Source organism: Microtus ochrogaster, chromosome 5, assembly GCF_000317375.1.
Source record: "Microtus ochrogaster isolate Prairie Vole_2 chromosome 5, MicOch1.0, whole genome shotgun sequence".
NCBI lineage: Eukaryota > Metazoa > Chordata > Mammalia > Rodentia > Cricetidae > Microtus > Microtus ochrogaster.
This window is the reverse complement of record NC_022012.1, coordinates 30,555,524-30,571,352: the sequence shown is the minus strand read 5'-3', so window position 1 is coordinate 30,571,352 and position 15,829 is coordinate 30,555,524. Positions and strand designations below refer to the sequence as shown.

The window sequence follows — 15,829 nt, the reverse complement described above, 5'->3', positions numbered from 1 at the left end:
GAGGGAGGAGGAGAAAGCAGGGTTTCCTAGAGGGTGGTCTGAGAGCTCTCTTAACTGTTTATTGGAGGGTGGGCAGAATCCCCAGGACCACCCCAACACTCCAAACAGAAGGATGGTGAGTCCAAGGCTAGCCTGAGCTACCTAAGGGAGACCCTTATTCCAAAAATAAAGTATAAAATAAGGTGACTAAAACAAGACCAGAGGGGAGGAGGAGGGGACGACACGATGAAAGCAGAATCATCAGGGTCAGAGGATGGAAGTGCCCCTCCCCCTCATTCTTACGCCAACCACCTGCCGTCTCCCTGCTGAAGCCGAGGAGCGTGACAGGGAGGGGCCAGAGCAAATCTGGTCTTTCCTTCCTTCTCCTACCTCAGCACCGGATGCAAGGATACAATTTAGTCCCCGCTAGGGTCAGGGGCCAGGAACAAATGCTGTCAGGCCAGCTGGCCAGACAGTTCCCAATTAGACTTTGTTTCTCATCCTTAAGGCCTTGAGCCCCCAACCCCTACACCCCTGCCCAATTACTGCCCAGCAGCATTAACCCCTTGGTGCCCCGGGCCGTTAATGGAATGTTAATTGGTCTAATGGGTTTCATGTCAACAAGTCCTAATGAGCTCCTTCTAACGAGCTTGGCAATTTTTTTTTCTAAGCCTGTGTTTGTCAACACTCTGGAGTTTGGGCTCCAGTCTGAGGGCATCGTGGCGCTGACTCTGGGGTGCTAGAGCTGTGAAGGCAGGGAGAGGGGCATCCCTAAGCTGCACATTCCCGTGTCCCAAACTGGAGAATCATCTGTACCCGCCTTTGTGGCCCTGCTCCCCCACTACCTCACTTGACTCCTGGGCCTACAAAAATGGCACTTTTGGCTCCTTTTGGTGACAGTATCAGAGACACAAATCGCCTCCTGCTGAATATCTTGTGAAGTTGAGTGCTGCGTGGGATTCCCCCACCCTGTAGTTACTTCATAGTACAGGTTTCGGCATCAAAGCGAAAATTCTCAAGCAGAGCCTACAGAGCAAGGAATTCTCCGGGGTAACTGTTCCTCAGAGCCCTCCAATTACCGCCTTGGCTGTAGTTCCTTGAATGCCCTGGTGTGGTGTCTGGTGACAGAAACGAGAGGGCCTCTGGACAGGGCCTCAGAACCGCTGAATAAAACCGTGGAGCCCTGGAGCCCTGAGCCGTGCGTGAACTGGGTCCTCTTTCTGCTGCCAAAGAAACTGCATAGAGCAGGTTTCCCCAAAGGTCCAAGACCCCAGCTACTGCTGAAGGACCCCCCCCCCCACCTCCAGAACCTGACCGGATGAGTTGGATCCCCACATTCCTCTCCAGGATGGGGCGTATGCCCTTTCAAGGAGGATCAAGCAGGATGGGGGTGCGTGTGTGGGTGGAGGGATTAAGGGTACAGCAAGTCTCCTGGATAAGCATGGGGGCGGGGGTCTCAAGACAGCTGAGCTCCGGAGGGTCAAGTTTCCAGAAGCTTCTGTGCTTGTTCGAGCTGAGAGTAACTTAAGCCTCTTTTGAAAAGGCCTCCAGTTCTCTTGCGGGAGAAATCCTTAGAGGGCAGTGGGCAGTGGCTTAGGGGCTTATGGTGACTCCAGAGAAGGGGAGGAGCCAGAGCCATCAAGACTCCCTGCTGCCCATCTTGGCTCAGATTGAGAACTAAAAAAAAAAATTTCTCCGCCTTGTGGATGGTTGATTCTAGAAGCAGAGCACTCGGAGCTATCCTTCCCCGCCCTGCAGAGGACATTATCGAGGGGTATTTCTCTTAACTGACCCTGCTTCCACTATGGGATCGGGAACAAAAGGATAGGGATTTGTGACTTTTCTGTTTTACCAACATTCTCCTGTTTGAGTTTTTGATTTTTTTTTCTTTTAGTTCTGGGGAGTTTTTTGCCTTGACTTCACTATGAGTTTCTTACTTATGGAATGAAGTTACCAACAGACTCAAACCCAATGTTAAAAGAAACAGTTGCCCCAACAGGCTGAGAAAAACCTTCCTAGATTTTACTCCGGGAGTGTCTCTGCCCTGTGCGCCCTCTTCCGGAGACTTCTGGTATTGCAACCCTGGCAACCCCCCCCCCCCTTTTTTCCCTCGGTAACTGAACATCTAAGATTGGTGCTTTGTGTGTGTGTTGGGGTGCGTGTCCTGGCTCATTCCCATCCCGTACAAAGTCCCAAACTCTAGACCCCATCAAAGTTGTTTTATCTAACAGAGTTCTTATTATCTCCCAGGATCTCTATTTCCTTATTCTCCCAGGTTTCAAAAGAGAGCTTGTTTTATTATCAAGTCTTTTGGGGGAGATGGAAGGGTAAAGGGTAAGGAAACAGGATCTCACTATGTAGCCCCAGGGGCTTGGAAACTCAGTATATAGACAAGGCTGCCCTCAAAACTTGCTGTGACTTCCTGCCTTGCTTCCCAAGTGCTAGGTTTACTGATGTGTGTCACCACACACGGTTCGCATCAAGGGTCTTCACTCGGAAGGTCTTTCTAATGTCTCAGGACATTTGCCTCTGGCCCAGGGATGTAGGTCAGTGGTGGAGTACAGACATAGAACAACATAGCATCCTGGGATCCCTCTCATACACTGCAAAGGGAGAGGCGGAGGAGGAAATAATATGCCTCCTCCTTTTCCTTCTGTAATTCTCTCCAGTCTGCCCTTGCTCCCTGAAGCTGACAACAACCCAAAAGCCTGGCCATGAAGACAAAGCTAGATATTGTCCTGGCAGAGGAAACAGGCTCTCTCTCCCCCTCGCTCTCTCCTGGGCGCCTGTGCAAAGGCTAGACCATCTTGTAGAGACGGTTGCAAGGCAAGCTCAGTGGCCTGTCTTCTGAGGCCGAGGAGTGTGCATAGGCCTCCGAAGCCAAGATGCTCGCTCAGCCTAGGAGAAGCTGTTGCTCCCTGCCCTGCCAGCCCCACCCCCACTTTACTTTCTTCTTTCCTGCCAAATTATCACCTCCCTCCACCAACCGTACCCCCTGGAGAGAAGATCTGGCCGCGTTCATCCATCCTGCCCACTCCTGAGCACAGTTCCCTGCACAGAGTCGATATGTGATAAGCATCTGTTGAATGAAACATGAATCCCCACTGCTTTGCATGTGCTTCTTGAGGTCAAGGCATGCCTGGTACTTTGGAGACTCCGCTCAGGCCAGGGAAGTTCTTTCCTTCCCTTCCTGAAAAGAGCGGTAATAGCAACAGCCACGTGCACGCGCGTGCGCGCACACACACACACACACTCATATACACACACAGAGAGATACACATGCTCTCTCTCTCTCTCCAGAGACCCACATCTTTTTTTAATGGCACCTCTAAGACGCCTTTAGGTTGCTACAGACTTTAGGTATGTGGACATTTTGGAAGGTTCTGGGAAGGGGTAGATGGATGGACCCACACACCCCCTTCCAATGCCCTCAGGGAGAGACAGGGAAGTCTGAACATTGGCTCACAGAGACTTCTAACTAACAATTTCTCCCGCCCCATGTTCCTAGGCTTTCCTACCCCATCCTGGACAGAGCTGTATCAGCAGCTACAGTGTGTTTGTCTCTAAATATTTCAGGGCATCCATTGCAGCTCAGCATCTCTCTGGGCATTCTGTTTCCTGGGGTGGCACTGCCAGACTGGCTCGGCTTACAAACCATGATCTAGCTCAAAGATAAACTTTGAAGCCCTCAGGGGGCAGTTCGTGCACTGGTGAGGGGGTGGTGTGGGGTGCAGTGGAATAGACACACACAGAGAGACACACACAGACACATAGACACACACACACACACCCCTCATGATCTGCCCCTGTCTATGTAAGAGGCATTATGGCTCTACATACTGGTAACTATATTGAACCAAAACTGAAGAAAGTCCTGGTCACAGTATGAATCTAAGAAAACCAGGAAGTGATTAATGCTTTCCTGTTCTTCCCACCCGCCCCCAAAACCTCCTGGCACATCCCCTCTGGATTGGTCTTCAAGAGGGCAGATGGCCCATGCCCCTTGCTACCACTAGGGGGTATGATGAGCACACATGGGAGGGCAAGCCTGGGGCTTGGAGACCCAGAGTGTGGTAGCAGGTGGCCTAGGGGAATGCTGATGGAAGGCTCGCCTGAATACCTGGGAAGGGTTGAGCAAGGGGCGCCCTCATCAAAGGGTGGGAGGGACGGGTAGCCCTGCCACCAGCCAAGCTACCCATTGCGTCCCCTTTGCCAAACAGGCCTGAGCTGATGCTGAGCAAAGCATCACTGCGGGGTACCGATTGTTTTACATATCGTTTGAATATTACTTTTTTTGAGTCAAACCCCTCTCTACCTAGCCCCCTCCCACCGTTCTGATTCGTTCCCCTGAAGAATCTCCAATCCCCGCATATCCCATCAAATCCAGGTGTTTCAGGTGAAAGAGAAAACAAAAAACAAACAAACAAAAAAACGTGGAGATCGTTAGTTCCTTGGGCTGCCTGTATCCTGTACTAATGGTGCGGCCCCTTTTCTTCTGCCCGCAGATCCTCCATGTGAATTAATCCCATGATGCAACATGCCTCCCCAGCCCCAGCTCTGACAATGATGGCCACGCAGAATGTCCCTCCCCCACCCTACCAGGACAGCCCCCAGGTGAGTGTGCCAGGGAACAATGGGGAGGTACCATAGTCTTGGAAATCCCACGCGAGGGTGGAACCTGAGCTTTAGCCCGTCAGCCCTGGGGAGGCTTCTCTGTAGAGTCTGGTCTGGAGAATTCAGATCCTTGAAGAGACATCGGACTTGACAAAACACCAGGCTCCGACACTGCCTAGGTTAATTCTGTCACCAGGACCATAGCCTGGAGTCTGTCTGCCACTCTCTCCCTGCAGACATTGAAAAGAACAACGAAAGCCCTTAGTTCTGCTTAGGGCAAAATTCACACTGGAGATCTCGGTATGCGATGAGCTTGTGTTTAGGAGACTTCCCATTTATCCCAGGACCAGACCTCCCTTCCCCTGGTCTCTTGAGTCCTTCAGAGCAGTGCCTGGCTACCTGCCTGTTAGAAGAATCTCTTGGGGTTCCACTGGGCTTCTGCCTAGAAAAAGCAGGAATCTTGGTCCATGACTTCAACTCCCCTTCCCCAGCCCTTGTCTTCCATCATTAGTTCAGCTCCCTATTCTTCTGAAACTCCCTCCCTGGCTGCAAAACCTGTGATCTTCAAGAGCAGTGTCTTCCCACCACTTTGGTCCCTCTGGGGTTTTTGTTTTGTTTTGTTTTTCCCCAGGAAGCTGCCACCTTGAGTGGATTAGGCTATTGTGGTCCCTGAGATCCATCCCTTCTTGTCTCTAGACTTTAGGTGTCTCCCACAGGCCCCTGAGTCTCCAAAAGCCTAAGTTCTGGGGCTATGCTTTCACAGGAGAGTACCCTTTGGGGGCCTTTACCTGGTGTTCTCATCTTTTCTCTAGGAGCAAGTCTGGTCAGTTCATATCAGCTCAATAATTACCTACTGGGTGAGTGGCATGTGAACTGCGCCCACTAGAAGGTCCCCTTGGCCTTTAGCAAAGGGAGGCCCTCCTGCGCCTTCTCTGCAGCCCCCGCCCCTCCTCTGACCTTCTCCATCCCTTATACACCAGCCAGCATTTCAAACACAATCATCCTCACAGACCACGTGAAAATGAGTACTCAGGTGTGGAGACAGGGCAGAGGGCTTTGTTCCCACCAGGACCTATGGCTTCCTGATGCCCCATCTTCCATATAAGCCCAGTGCAGCTGCCCTGCACACAATGTCACTCCCAACTTCAGGGAAGTTGCCAGATGGTGTGAGACCTCTTTGCTGACCATTTCTGACTCCTCCCCCGAAAGTACAGAAACCCTCATCACTCAGTGACCTCCCGGCACCCGTTCTTTAGCCTCCAGGCTTGTTCTACACCACACCTTCACGTTCTTTCTCCGGAGCTCTTCAACGTTAAGAAATGGGATGAGAATGGAGGTTGTAGAAGAACCGTGAAGGCGGAGATGGAGTGGGTGGAAGGAAGCAGGGAGTAAGGTTTCCAAACAGAGGCTCTGGCAGCTTCTGGTTTGTGGAAGAAATGCTGCTTTCTCTGGTCCTGGGATACTGGCCTTTGGAGTTAGATGCCCCCAAAGGTCGTTTTCCCTGTTCTTCAGGGCCAGGGTGAGCTTGGCCACTGGCATTCCATGCAGCGAGTCCCCCTGCCTTCCTCCCTCTCAGCTTTCAAGAGCTAACTCCAGCTTCTCAGGGGAAAACTCTGCTCTATTTCCCTTGTAATGTCATTATTCTAAAGAACCAGCTGCTCTCTGACACGGTGTCTTTGGGAAAGCCTGGCCTTATAATAGGACCGTGGGTCAGGCACACAGGGGACTCATCTTAAATGGAGGACTCTCAAGAAACTCTTTCATTACCCCTTCAGGTCTAATCGGTGACTTCTGTTCCCTATGTGACACAACTCTCTGTCACCTCCCCGGAAACCCAGTTTCTTTCACAGGCAAGGAATGGACAGTCTCTGATATGGAGTCCCCAAAATGAGAAAGGGAGCGAGAAGCAGAGCCACTCCTCGGAGACCCATGCAATCGTTTTAATAATGTTCCCGTTGTGCTAAGGGCTAGCAATACTGAGCATAATCTATTCAAATGCACAGGAGACTGTCACTTTGGAAAATTAGGAATCTGCATTAAAAAATTCCCAAGCCCCGGACCTTCTTTATAATAAATTAGAATTTTTTTCTAGGCAAGTTCTTAACTTGGCAATTTTCATCTTGAAGTTTGGGGAATAAAGTTATTAAAAAGGAGGGAGACTTTTTTTTTCCTTTTCCATTTTAGTAGAGCAGCATTAATGGTTACGGCCCCATGCTATTTGGGCATAAGCCAAAGTGGTACGGTGGCTAAGTAGCTCCTAGCTCTCTGGGCTGTTTGAGTTTGTCCGGGGGAAACTCTGTGACTTCTCATAAGGACATCATCCTGTTTATTATACTCTGAAGACTAACTGTATATTTAGAAACTGCAAAAACAACAACCCAGTAGAACCCTTCAAGCAGATACCTTCCTTCGCTTGGCTTTCTGTTGAATTCCGTTGAAGCGACAGCGCCCTCTACTGTGTAACTCCAATACCTCATACTCTGCTTTCTCTTTAGATCGCTCTTCAGTATATTTTTGTCTTTTTTTAAAAAACAAAAACAAAAAAAAAAGAACTGTAACACCTTAGTTCCGATATGCTGTGTCTGTGCCCTTGATCCAGACCCTCATTTTATTCACTGAAGAGATACGGGGGGACTGCTCAAACTCAGAGTTCTCTAAGGATTGGTTAAAGAAAATGTTGTCTACAGGGAGGTATGAAGCAGATGCATGGACCCTCAGTTGAATGCATTGTGATGATTTCTAGATCACTGTTTCTGTTCTTATGCATCTCTGTCACAGTGGGCCTGGCCATCACAGTCACTGAGATTTCTACAGCCTCCACTACTAACCAGAATTGCTGCCAACTCTAAATAGAACCCTCAAAGTCATGTCCCTTTATTATATATTTATAAAATACCAGCAAATGTCACTCTGCTCTCTTTTCTAGGATTCTTGTGGTATCCACCACCCTGTGACTCCTAGTTCTAGTTGTATAGAAGGTGTTCATATCCTCTCTTTCCACCTCAGAAATACCTGGAAGTCTTTCTGTTTCTTGTCAGGCAGCATATGCCCGTGCAGCATCTTCCACCATGCCAAGTTCTCCCTTCTGTAGCTCCATCAGCAAATCCAGGAAACGGATTTGCTAGTGAGGGCAGCAGCTTCTCCACCCTTACCGAGCCCCAGGAAGCAAAAGACAGCAAGCCCCACCCTACCCTTCCTCAAACACAGACACATGCCTACTGTTCCATAAGTGTTCTTGGTTTACAGGCAAGACACATACTTAAATCATCTGGTCTACTGGTGTAGATATTCAGTGTTTAATATTCTCGGTCTGTGCATCTCCAGCAAACCCTGCTGCATGAGCTTTTGACCAGGAAGCAGAAATCTTAATGGATCCTTTTTCAGCTCTGGTGAATGTGGCACTCAGTGGGTAGGGGAGATTAGGAATAAATGATAGGCAGGTAGGTTGGACTTGACACGGAACGACATGACAAAACTTGCTCTGAGAGGGACTCTGACAGTTTCCTCGGGACCGGCTTCCTTGTTCATCAGAGGGCACAAGACAGCAACTCAGAAGGAAGCCCTTTGATAAAAACAGAATTCCACTGCTCTGTCTCTCTGCAGCCCTTGGAGTAAAGAGAACTATGTCAGGAACCAAGGAAACTGCACTCATAGATCCAGGCTCAAAATGATGCTTTCCTCCCTTCCTGCAAGGGAAGGTCAGACGAGCCAGAGGCCAGACTCCACAGAATCCTCTCTTGCCCCACTTCCCCGGCTTCCCCTCTCTCTTCTAGCCCTGATGCTCCAAGCAGAACCAGGGGTGCATCAGGCCTGGGGAAGCTGGCTGGGCTTTGATCAGTCATTAGGATCCCCATGCTGGTTTCATTAACAAGGCAGAAGGGGGTGGATGGGGCCCCTGGCTGTGAATGGCCTCCATCCAGGCCTTGCAGCTGTGCTGGGCAAGCAGGTTCAGATGTTGTCACACTCCTTTACATCCCTCTCATCTCTTTAAGGCCAGGAGCCCCCTGCCTTGCAGGGTCCTCTGCTCAGCTGCCTGTGAAACACATTCACTTTGCAGCATAGAGTTAATTCATCTGCTTTGAAAGTTCTCCTAAGCCTTTTCTGTAGCTATGATTGACAGTTCCCCCTGCCCCCGGGGGCAACACCCGAGGGACCATATGGGAGACCCATCTTCCGTTGATTTGACTCATCAAAACAGATTCTTCTCTCTCTTTTATTTTGTTGTGGGCCTTTTTTCCCTTTATATTCAGTGACCTTTCTCCCTGCCTGCTTGGGCCACCCATATCTTTAGACCTGGATTCTTCATTGCAGAGAAGGCAAAAGCAAACTCCAGGTTCTAGCTGGGCCCTTTCTGCCCCTGCATAGGAGATGATGGACCGGTCCCAGGACTAAAAAGCCCATAATAAACATGCTCAGAACCTAGTTTAGGTTTTGCTATTGATTAACATACTACTTCAGTTTCTGCCATCACCAGAAACAGAGATCTTATTGTCTAACTTCCTGTCTCCAAGTAGGACAAGTATCCCAAACAGCTACAAAAATAGTTAGCAGCCCAAGGATGCAAAGCCTAAAATAAACCGGGGAACAGGTGATTCAAGTCAACAGCAGGGCTGAGGAGCACTGTACATGCTGTGTCCTTTCCTATACCATCTTTGGAGACTCAGTGTCCCTGGGACCTAGCAGGAGGGGCTAGGTGAGTAACACACCAGGATTCCTGGAGAGTAAGATGTCCACCACAGCAGGCAGCCACGCATCTTGGGACGACACTCGCCCTGTTTCTGCTATAGTCCACAAACCCAGGCGAGTAATTTCAGTAATGATGGCTTGCATTCGCTCATCTTCTTGAACAAACGCTGAGTGCTTCCTGCAGGCCTTGCCAACTGTTTACTATGTGTTGGAAGTGTAGAATTGGAGTTCCTGTCCCAGTGGGGCCTTGGTTTTTGCAGGGGTAAAGAGGAACTTCTGCCCTTCTTGCCTTTCACCTGTGAACGCTGTAGTATGGACCTGGGGTGTGGGTTTCTCGGCGTCTGCTCAGCCATGCTGGGGTTTGATTCCTCACTGCGTCTTCTGCACATCTCTCTGGCCCAGATGGGATTGAACTTTAATTACTTTTTTATTAGGAACACAATAGGCATATCAGATATGTTTTTCCAGCTAAGAACACACACACACACACACACACACACACGGATAGACACATGCACACAATCAGACTCTGTTAGGCTCCCCAAAGGGTCTATTGGAAATCATTGACTGGCTTGGGACTATGACAGAAGTGAGCGATCCTGTGGAAATGAGTGGGAAGGAGGGGAGTGGTCGCATCCCCCCCCCCAAACTGAACAAAGCTGAGACCTATGAGACAGGGTTTCCATCCCTTTCCCGGCCTCTCTTATAGCTTCCTGTCAGAGATGCTCCAGGTACACAGTTAGGAGGATGGGGGAGGCTGCAACTGATAAGACTCTCTTTTCTAAGCCACTGCCTATAACGCCCTGTGTAATGAGTTCATTAGTCCAGACCTCTCCCCCCATTGAGCAGCACCCTATTTCTTCTGTGGACTTGTCTGGCCCAGGGATCCTGTGGAAAGGACTCGGGCCTTTTGTCCCAGGAACTCCTCCTGCCAGGTGCTGCCTGATTCTGTCAATGCTACCCCTCCCTAGGGTGACTGTAGTTATCTTGAGGAGCCCTCTGCAGCATCTTGCTTGTCCGGAGCATTTTAACTATCACTCACTAATTCTGTCCACTATTCATTTAATATCACAGATGTTGAGAGTGGGTACAGATACAGACAGGCAGGGGCCGAGGGTACCTGATCCTGCAGAGTGTGGAAGAAAGAATGGATTCTTGGGAGAGGAAGTGAGGATGCTTCCTACAGAGGCAGCCAGGGGAATCATCAGCCATTTTGGGGCAGCCCAGAACCCCGGGGTGTGAGGGACGAGAGTGTGGAGTAGAGTGCTGGTCTCCTTTGCTGGGGTTCAGTGAACAGGCCCCAGCTTCGAAAACTCTTAATTCATTATTTACCTCTTCGGAGAGTGTCGGCACTGGCCAAGCCTGATGCTGCCTCCCACCTGTTCTGCCCAAATGGCTTCAAGTAATGACCCTCTCCCAGGCAGGTCTCTTTTGGTTTTTCTGTGTGTAGCTCTGACTGTCCAGGAACTCACTCTGTAGACCAGGCTGGTCTTGAACTCACTGAGTTCAACTCCCACCTCTGCCTCCCAAGTGCTGAGTTTAAAGGGCGCTGTCACCACCCGGCCCCAGATAGGTCTTCGAGCAGTCTCTGGGTGCTAGGAAAATGAACCCATGCTGGCTTTTTCCTGCACTAGAGGGGGTGCCAGTTACTGGCTGGAGCTTTTGAAGCCCTTGGTGGGCTGGACCCGCTCAGAATCTGTTGGGCTCCATTAGGACTGCTCATCCTGACTTTCTCCTGCCAAGTCTAGGGCTCAGAGGAGGTTGGGAAAGGGATGTGTCTTAAAAGTGTCTGTGCTGAGAAGTTACAGGAATCAAGGTTTGTAGCAAGGAATCTGAAGGAGATATATGATCAAAGACACACAAGAACAATACTGTGTGTAGTGAGGAAACCCGGGAGGTGTGGGTCCTGGAAGGGCATGGCAGAGGGTGGGGCATGGATTCCGAGAAGACAAAAGAAGACTGAAAAAAGAAAGAATCTACAGCCCTTAGCCAAGGGTAGCTCATGGGGAAAGCACTTGCCTAGCATGCACAAGGCCCTGGGTTCGATCCAAACCCAGAAAGTGCAATGGAGCAGTTAGCAGAGTGCCCATGCTTTGTCATGCTCCTGTGTGCCCTCCTGGTGGAGAGGGCACCTGGAACTCGCTGGAACTGAGTCCCCTGCACAAGGGGACAGTTGATGACTGGTGGTGTTTGTTTCTATCATTCTATGGCCCCACCTCCCTGGGAGTATTACAGAGTGGGTTCTTTTGGCGGAGGTATACCGATGTCACAGGACCCCAGGGCAGACCCACAGAGGAGAAGAGAAGCAACCAGCTAGTGGGGTGCAGGATTTAAGGTACAAGGATTATGTTAACAGCCACTGCCATGTTGAGGCTTATTAAGTTCCAGCTGCTTCTCCATGCATTACCTCATTCCATTCTAACCACCTCTCACCGTAAGTATAAAGAATTCTTCCCATTTTATAGACAGGGATCAGAAAGGTTGAAGAAGTTGCCCAAGTCTCCCAGGCAGAAAGAGCCTGTGTAAAAGAGATGCCCACCTCAGCACATCCTGCCGAGATCCATTAGCTCCAGATCTTGGCAAGGTGCCCACTGCTCCAATCCATGTGTGGTCAGAGACTTCCCCCATTATGATCCGAGGCCTTTAGGGTCAGCTAGAAAGGTAGCAGTGCATGATGGGAAGTCCTAGCTGCTCCTCACCATCCACTCCTAAGTTCCATAGAGTTTTGGGTGGCCACTGTGTCAGACAGCGGCGCTACAGCAATACACAGGCAAGACCTGGCCTCTGCCCTCACGCATCCTCCAATCTGACAGGAGAGCCAGACAAGCTGGCAGATCATTGCAACCATGCTACCCAGTCATGCAAGCACAGAGCAGGTGTCCTGCCCACTCTGAGGTGTCTCTGTCAGGACCACAAAGGGACAGCTGCCCTCTCAGCAGGGATAGAGGGTAAGGAATATCACTCCCGTTCCTCCGATAATGCATCAGAAGGGAAAGTTACACAGGCAAAGTTGCCCAGCAGTCAGCATCAAGGGTGAGATCCAGGGCTTCTTTTGTGTGATGCCCATACCCCTGCTCTCCGCAGTGCACAGCGCCTTTCTAGGGAGACTTTGCTGGGGTTCTCTACTCAAGGCTACGGCCTTCCACCTCCGTGATATCAGAGCAGAATTCCCAGTGGGCTCTGGCTGTTGGCAGCAATTTAGAGCTCAGGGTTGACGCCCCTAGTCATCCGCTTTTTTCTCTAGCTTCGGGTCCCTGGAGGGTCCATCCTTCTGCGGCCTCCAAGAGAAAAAGCAGCACAGCAGTAGGCCACTTTGGGCTAATAAGCCCTCCACACTTCTCTACTTAGGCTCCACCTGTTAGAAGGGCTTTCAACACAGTCACTATTGGGGAAATTGACTTGAAATTCTGTGCGAGAAATCTGTAGGGCGACAGACACCGGCAACAAGGATCCCCAGGAGTTTCGTCAGCTGTGTGCACGTCTGTTTTCGTGTCTTAAAGTGGACAGGGGAACGGCACAGAATTGCTCTTCAGTATGAGAGCCTGCTGCAGCCTTTTATTATTCGCCTAGATGCTGACGAAACTGGAGAAGGGAGGTGTTTAATGGGAAAGGTGTCGTGCAAGCACTAGAGAAGGCAGCCAGAGTGGCACCTTCTGGCCTCTTTTACATCCATCCAGACATTCCTCTACTCTTCCTGGCATGAAGACAAGACTGTCAGAAGAGATGGCTCTCTTAGCTCCCCCAGATACGGTATATCTAGTCATGTATTTCATGGGCCTCAACTCTTCCCACTTAGAGGAGGGAGAGAGGAGAAATCACTTAAGAACTGGGACAAGGGAGCTGAAGAGATGGCTCAGAGGCTAAGAGCACCTGTTGCTCTCCAGAGGAGCTAGGTTGGAGTCAGCGCACCCACATGGCAGCTCACAAGGGTCTGCAACTGCAGTTACAGAGGCTCTGACATCCTCTTCTGGTCTCTGAGGACACCAGGCATGCATGTGGTGCGCAAGCATACATATAGGGAAATCATCCCCGCTCACACCAGAAGGAAGAAGGAGACAGCAAGGAGAATGACCGGGACGGGAGTCCTTGAGCTCTGGGGTTTGGGCTGCCCTGGTTCCACGTTGGGGACCCAGAGAAGCTTGGTAATTTTCATGTTGAAGAAAGGGAAGCAGGCAGGTGCTGGTCCCGGGGTCTTCACCCACAGCTAAGAAAAGAGGCAAGAATCACATAGACGGGCCAACACCATCTTGCCCTTTCTTCTAGACACGATCTTGTCCTCTTAATGAGGCCTCACAGCCTGTAGAGCAGGAATTTTTTCCACATTGGGAAATACAATAATGTCAGGAGACTTGTGCCAAAACATGTCACTAAGAACCCATAGAGGATCATCAAACCCAGGCCTGGTTCAGGCTGCTTCACTTGCCTGAGTCTTTTCTGATCCCCTAGTCTGCTCTAAGAGCACTGCTCAACTCTGCCTTCCTCCTCCTCTCTGTCCTAACCTCCTCTACCTTTAAAGGGACGGTGCTGCATGTTTGTGTTAGTATCATCCCTGCCTCATCCCCAGTGAGCCAGGTAGAATTTCCTTAAAGGAAACGCCAGGGTCTGGAGTGGCTTTGAGACCAGCTGGGAATGTACGGAATGGCCTTGTGGATGGATATGAAGGCTAGTTTCCTCCCATGTCAGGCCGAGGAGAGTGGAAGGAAGTCACTTGGGGAGTACCCTGGAATTAGTGGTGTGCTGGTGAATAACTAACAGTCAGCTCTTGGGGCAGGGGTTGGAGAGGAGGGTTCAGCCCTGATTTGCACCATTCACCAATTTCCTTGCTGTAAGTGCTCCCACCGTGGCCAATTTCAAGGCACCCAGACATCAACCAGCTTGCAAAATTCCCGAAAACTTCAACCATCAGTTTTCAGAGGCCGTTCCATGAGGCCATTTAACAGCCATGTCCTGCCCTGCTTCACCCAGATTCTGCCGCTGCTCCTACTCTTTAGACTTTACTGCCCCTAAAGTGGATTTCAAATTACCCCATATCCCTGTAGAGCCTCTGACCTTGTGAACAGTGACTGGTCCTATTTGAATTCCAGGTCTTTGGAAATGGCTAGCCAAAGAAACCTGTTTGGAAGTAAACATTCATCCTCCAAACCAGAAAGAAATGCAGACTTTGCTGGATCGGCCCCCATGAGACACTTAACTCTGAGCCATCCCCCTTCTCAAACCAGCTCTGGTCTCTCCCACCCTCTAACAGTCTCTCAGGGTCTCTCGGGAGATCTGCAAATGGCCGATTTTGATTTAATTTTTATTCTGAGCATTCATCTTTATCCCATCAGGGCCTTCCACTACCTTTCCCCAATCAGGCAGAGGAGTACCTTCCTCACGCTTCTCTGCTCCATGGGCTCATATTAGTAGAGGCCTCTGGATGCCTTCAAGGACACCAGACAATTTACTTAGTGGGCACAGCCGAGTGTACCAGTGCATTGACATTTTCCCCTCAGATAAGCTTTGTGGTTGTGCTTGCATCAGGACTAGAGTACATCCTACAACTCCCGTGTTCCATCATAACCCCCTCATTCAGATGTTGAGGGGGGAATCTCATGTCTCCCCCATTTTCCCTGCTTACCAAACCATGCTTCCACATGCAACAGCATGCTTCCACATGCAACGTCTTTCAGGTAGTCTTCATGCAACAAACTACAGGGTCCCTTCACCATGCTGGACAGCTGTCCTCCGAATGTCCCTCCATGTACTTGTTTAATCCGAGGGGAAACAGGGTCCTAACCCCCTCACTCTGTGCACTGGGCTTTCATTAGTGCGTCCTCAGATAGCATTACTTCATGTTGGGATTTGCTTGTTCCTTGTTCACAGACACATTACACCTGGGCTATATCGAGCTAGCCATCAGTTAATGCATTGATACTAACCCTGTCTCCCCTGTTCTGCACGTACACTATTGATTATGTTTTATTTTTAGAAGTGTTCAATTTAAACTTATTAGATGAAAAATAATCTTATTAGGCTTACCCTATCGTCCAAATCTGTAAAGACCTTTTGGGTCCAAGTGTCTCATCACCCGCAAATTTGTTGAACATTTCCTTAGACAGCCTTTCCATCACCAAGAAAAATGTTTAAAAAAAGAAAGAAAAATAAAAAGAAAAGAAAACCAAAAGAAAGCATATAGCCTTTGCCTAGAAACTTCCCAGATGCTGACATACATCCTTTAATTATCGTCAGTGAGGTATAGTTCACTGTCCAAGCGATTGTCCACTTGGCCACATACAGCGTTGCCTGGGAGAATTACACTGTAATTTCCTCATCTGCCAGTTTAATGATCTTGCCAAATTTTCCAAGCTGCCTGCACTGCTCTCGGCAAGCCCAGGGCGTTGTGCAGTGCCTAGTATGTGGCAGGGACTCTGGAAGCACCTGCAAACATGCCCATGAGAGGGGACCGATGAGAGAACCGGGGCCAGACCAGGGTGACGGGGACCACCGTCTTCACTGTGTATCCTCTCTCTGTGGCGGGAAGTCTAATGCAAGGGCCAGACCAGGGTGACAA

The 15,829-nt window shown here is 50.0% G+C and overlaps 1 protein-coding gene across 5 annotated transcripts in view; it reads left to right on the top strand.

The window, feature by feature from the left end:
• Window positions 1–15,829, top strand: part of Pknox2 (PBX/knotted 1 homeobox 2) — a 268,228-nt gene that overhangs the window by 188,274 nt on the left and 64,125 nt on the right. For 4 of the 5 annotated variants that reach the window (XM_026779163.1, XM_013346330.2, XM_026779164.1 and 1 more), the window contains exon 4: window positions 4,485–4,593. The exons of the other annotated variant lie outside the window; for it this stretch is intronic. In XM_026779163.1, the coding sequence (XP_026634964.1) occupies window positions 4,507–4,593 (87 nt within the window). In that variant the 5' untranslated portion in view covers window positions 4,485–4,506. The remainder of the gene's footprint in view (window positions 1–4,484; window positions 4,594–15,829) is intronic. 5 annotated transcript variants of the gene reach the window in all.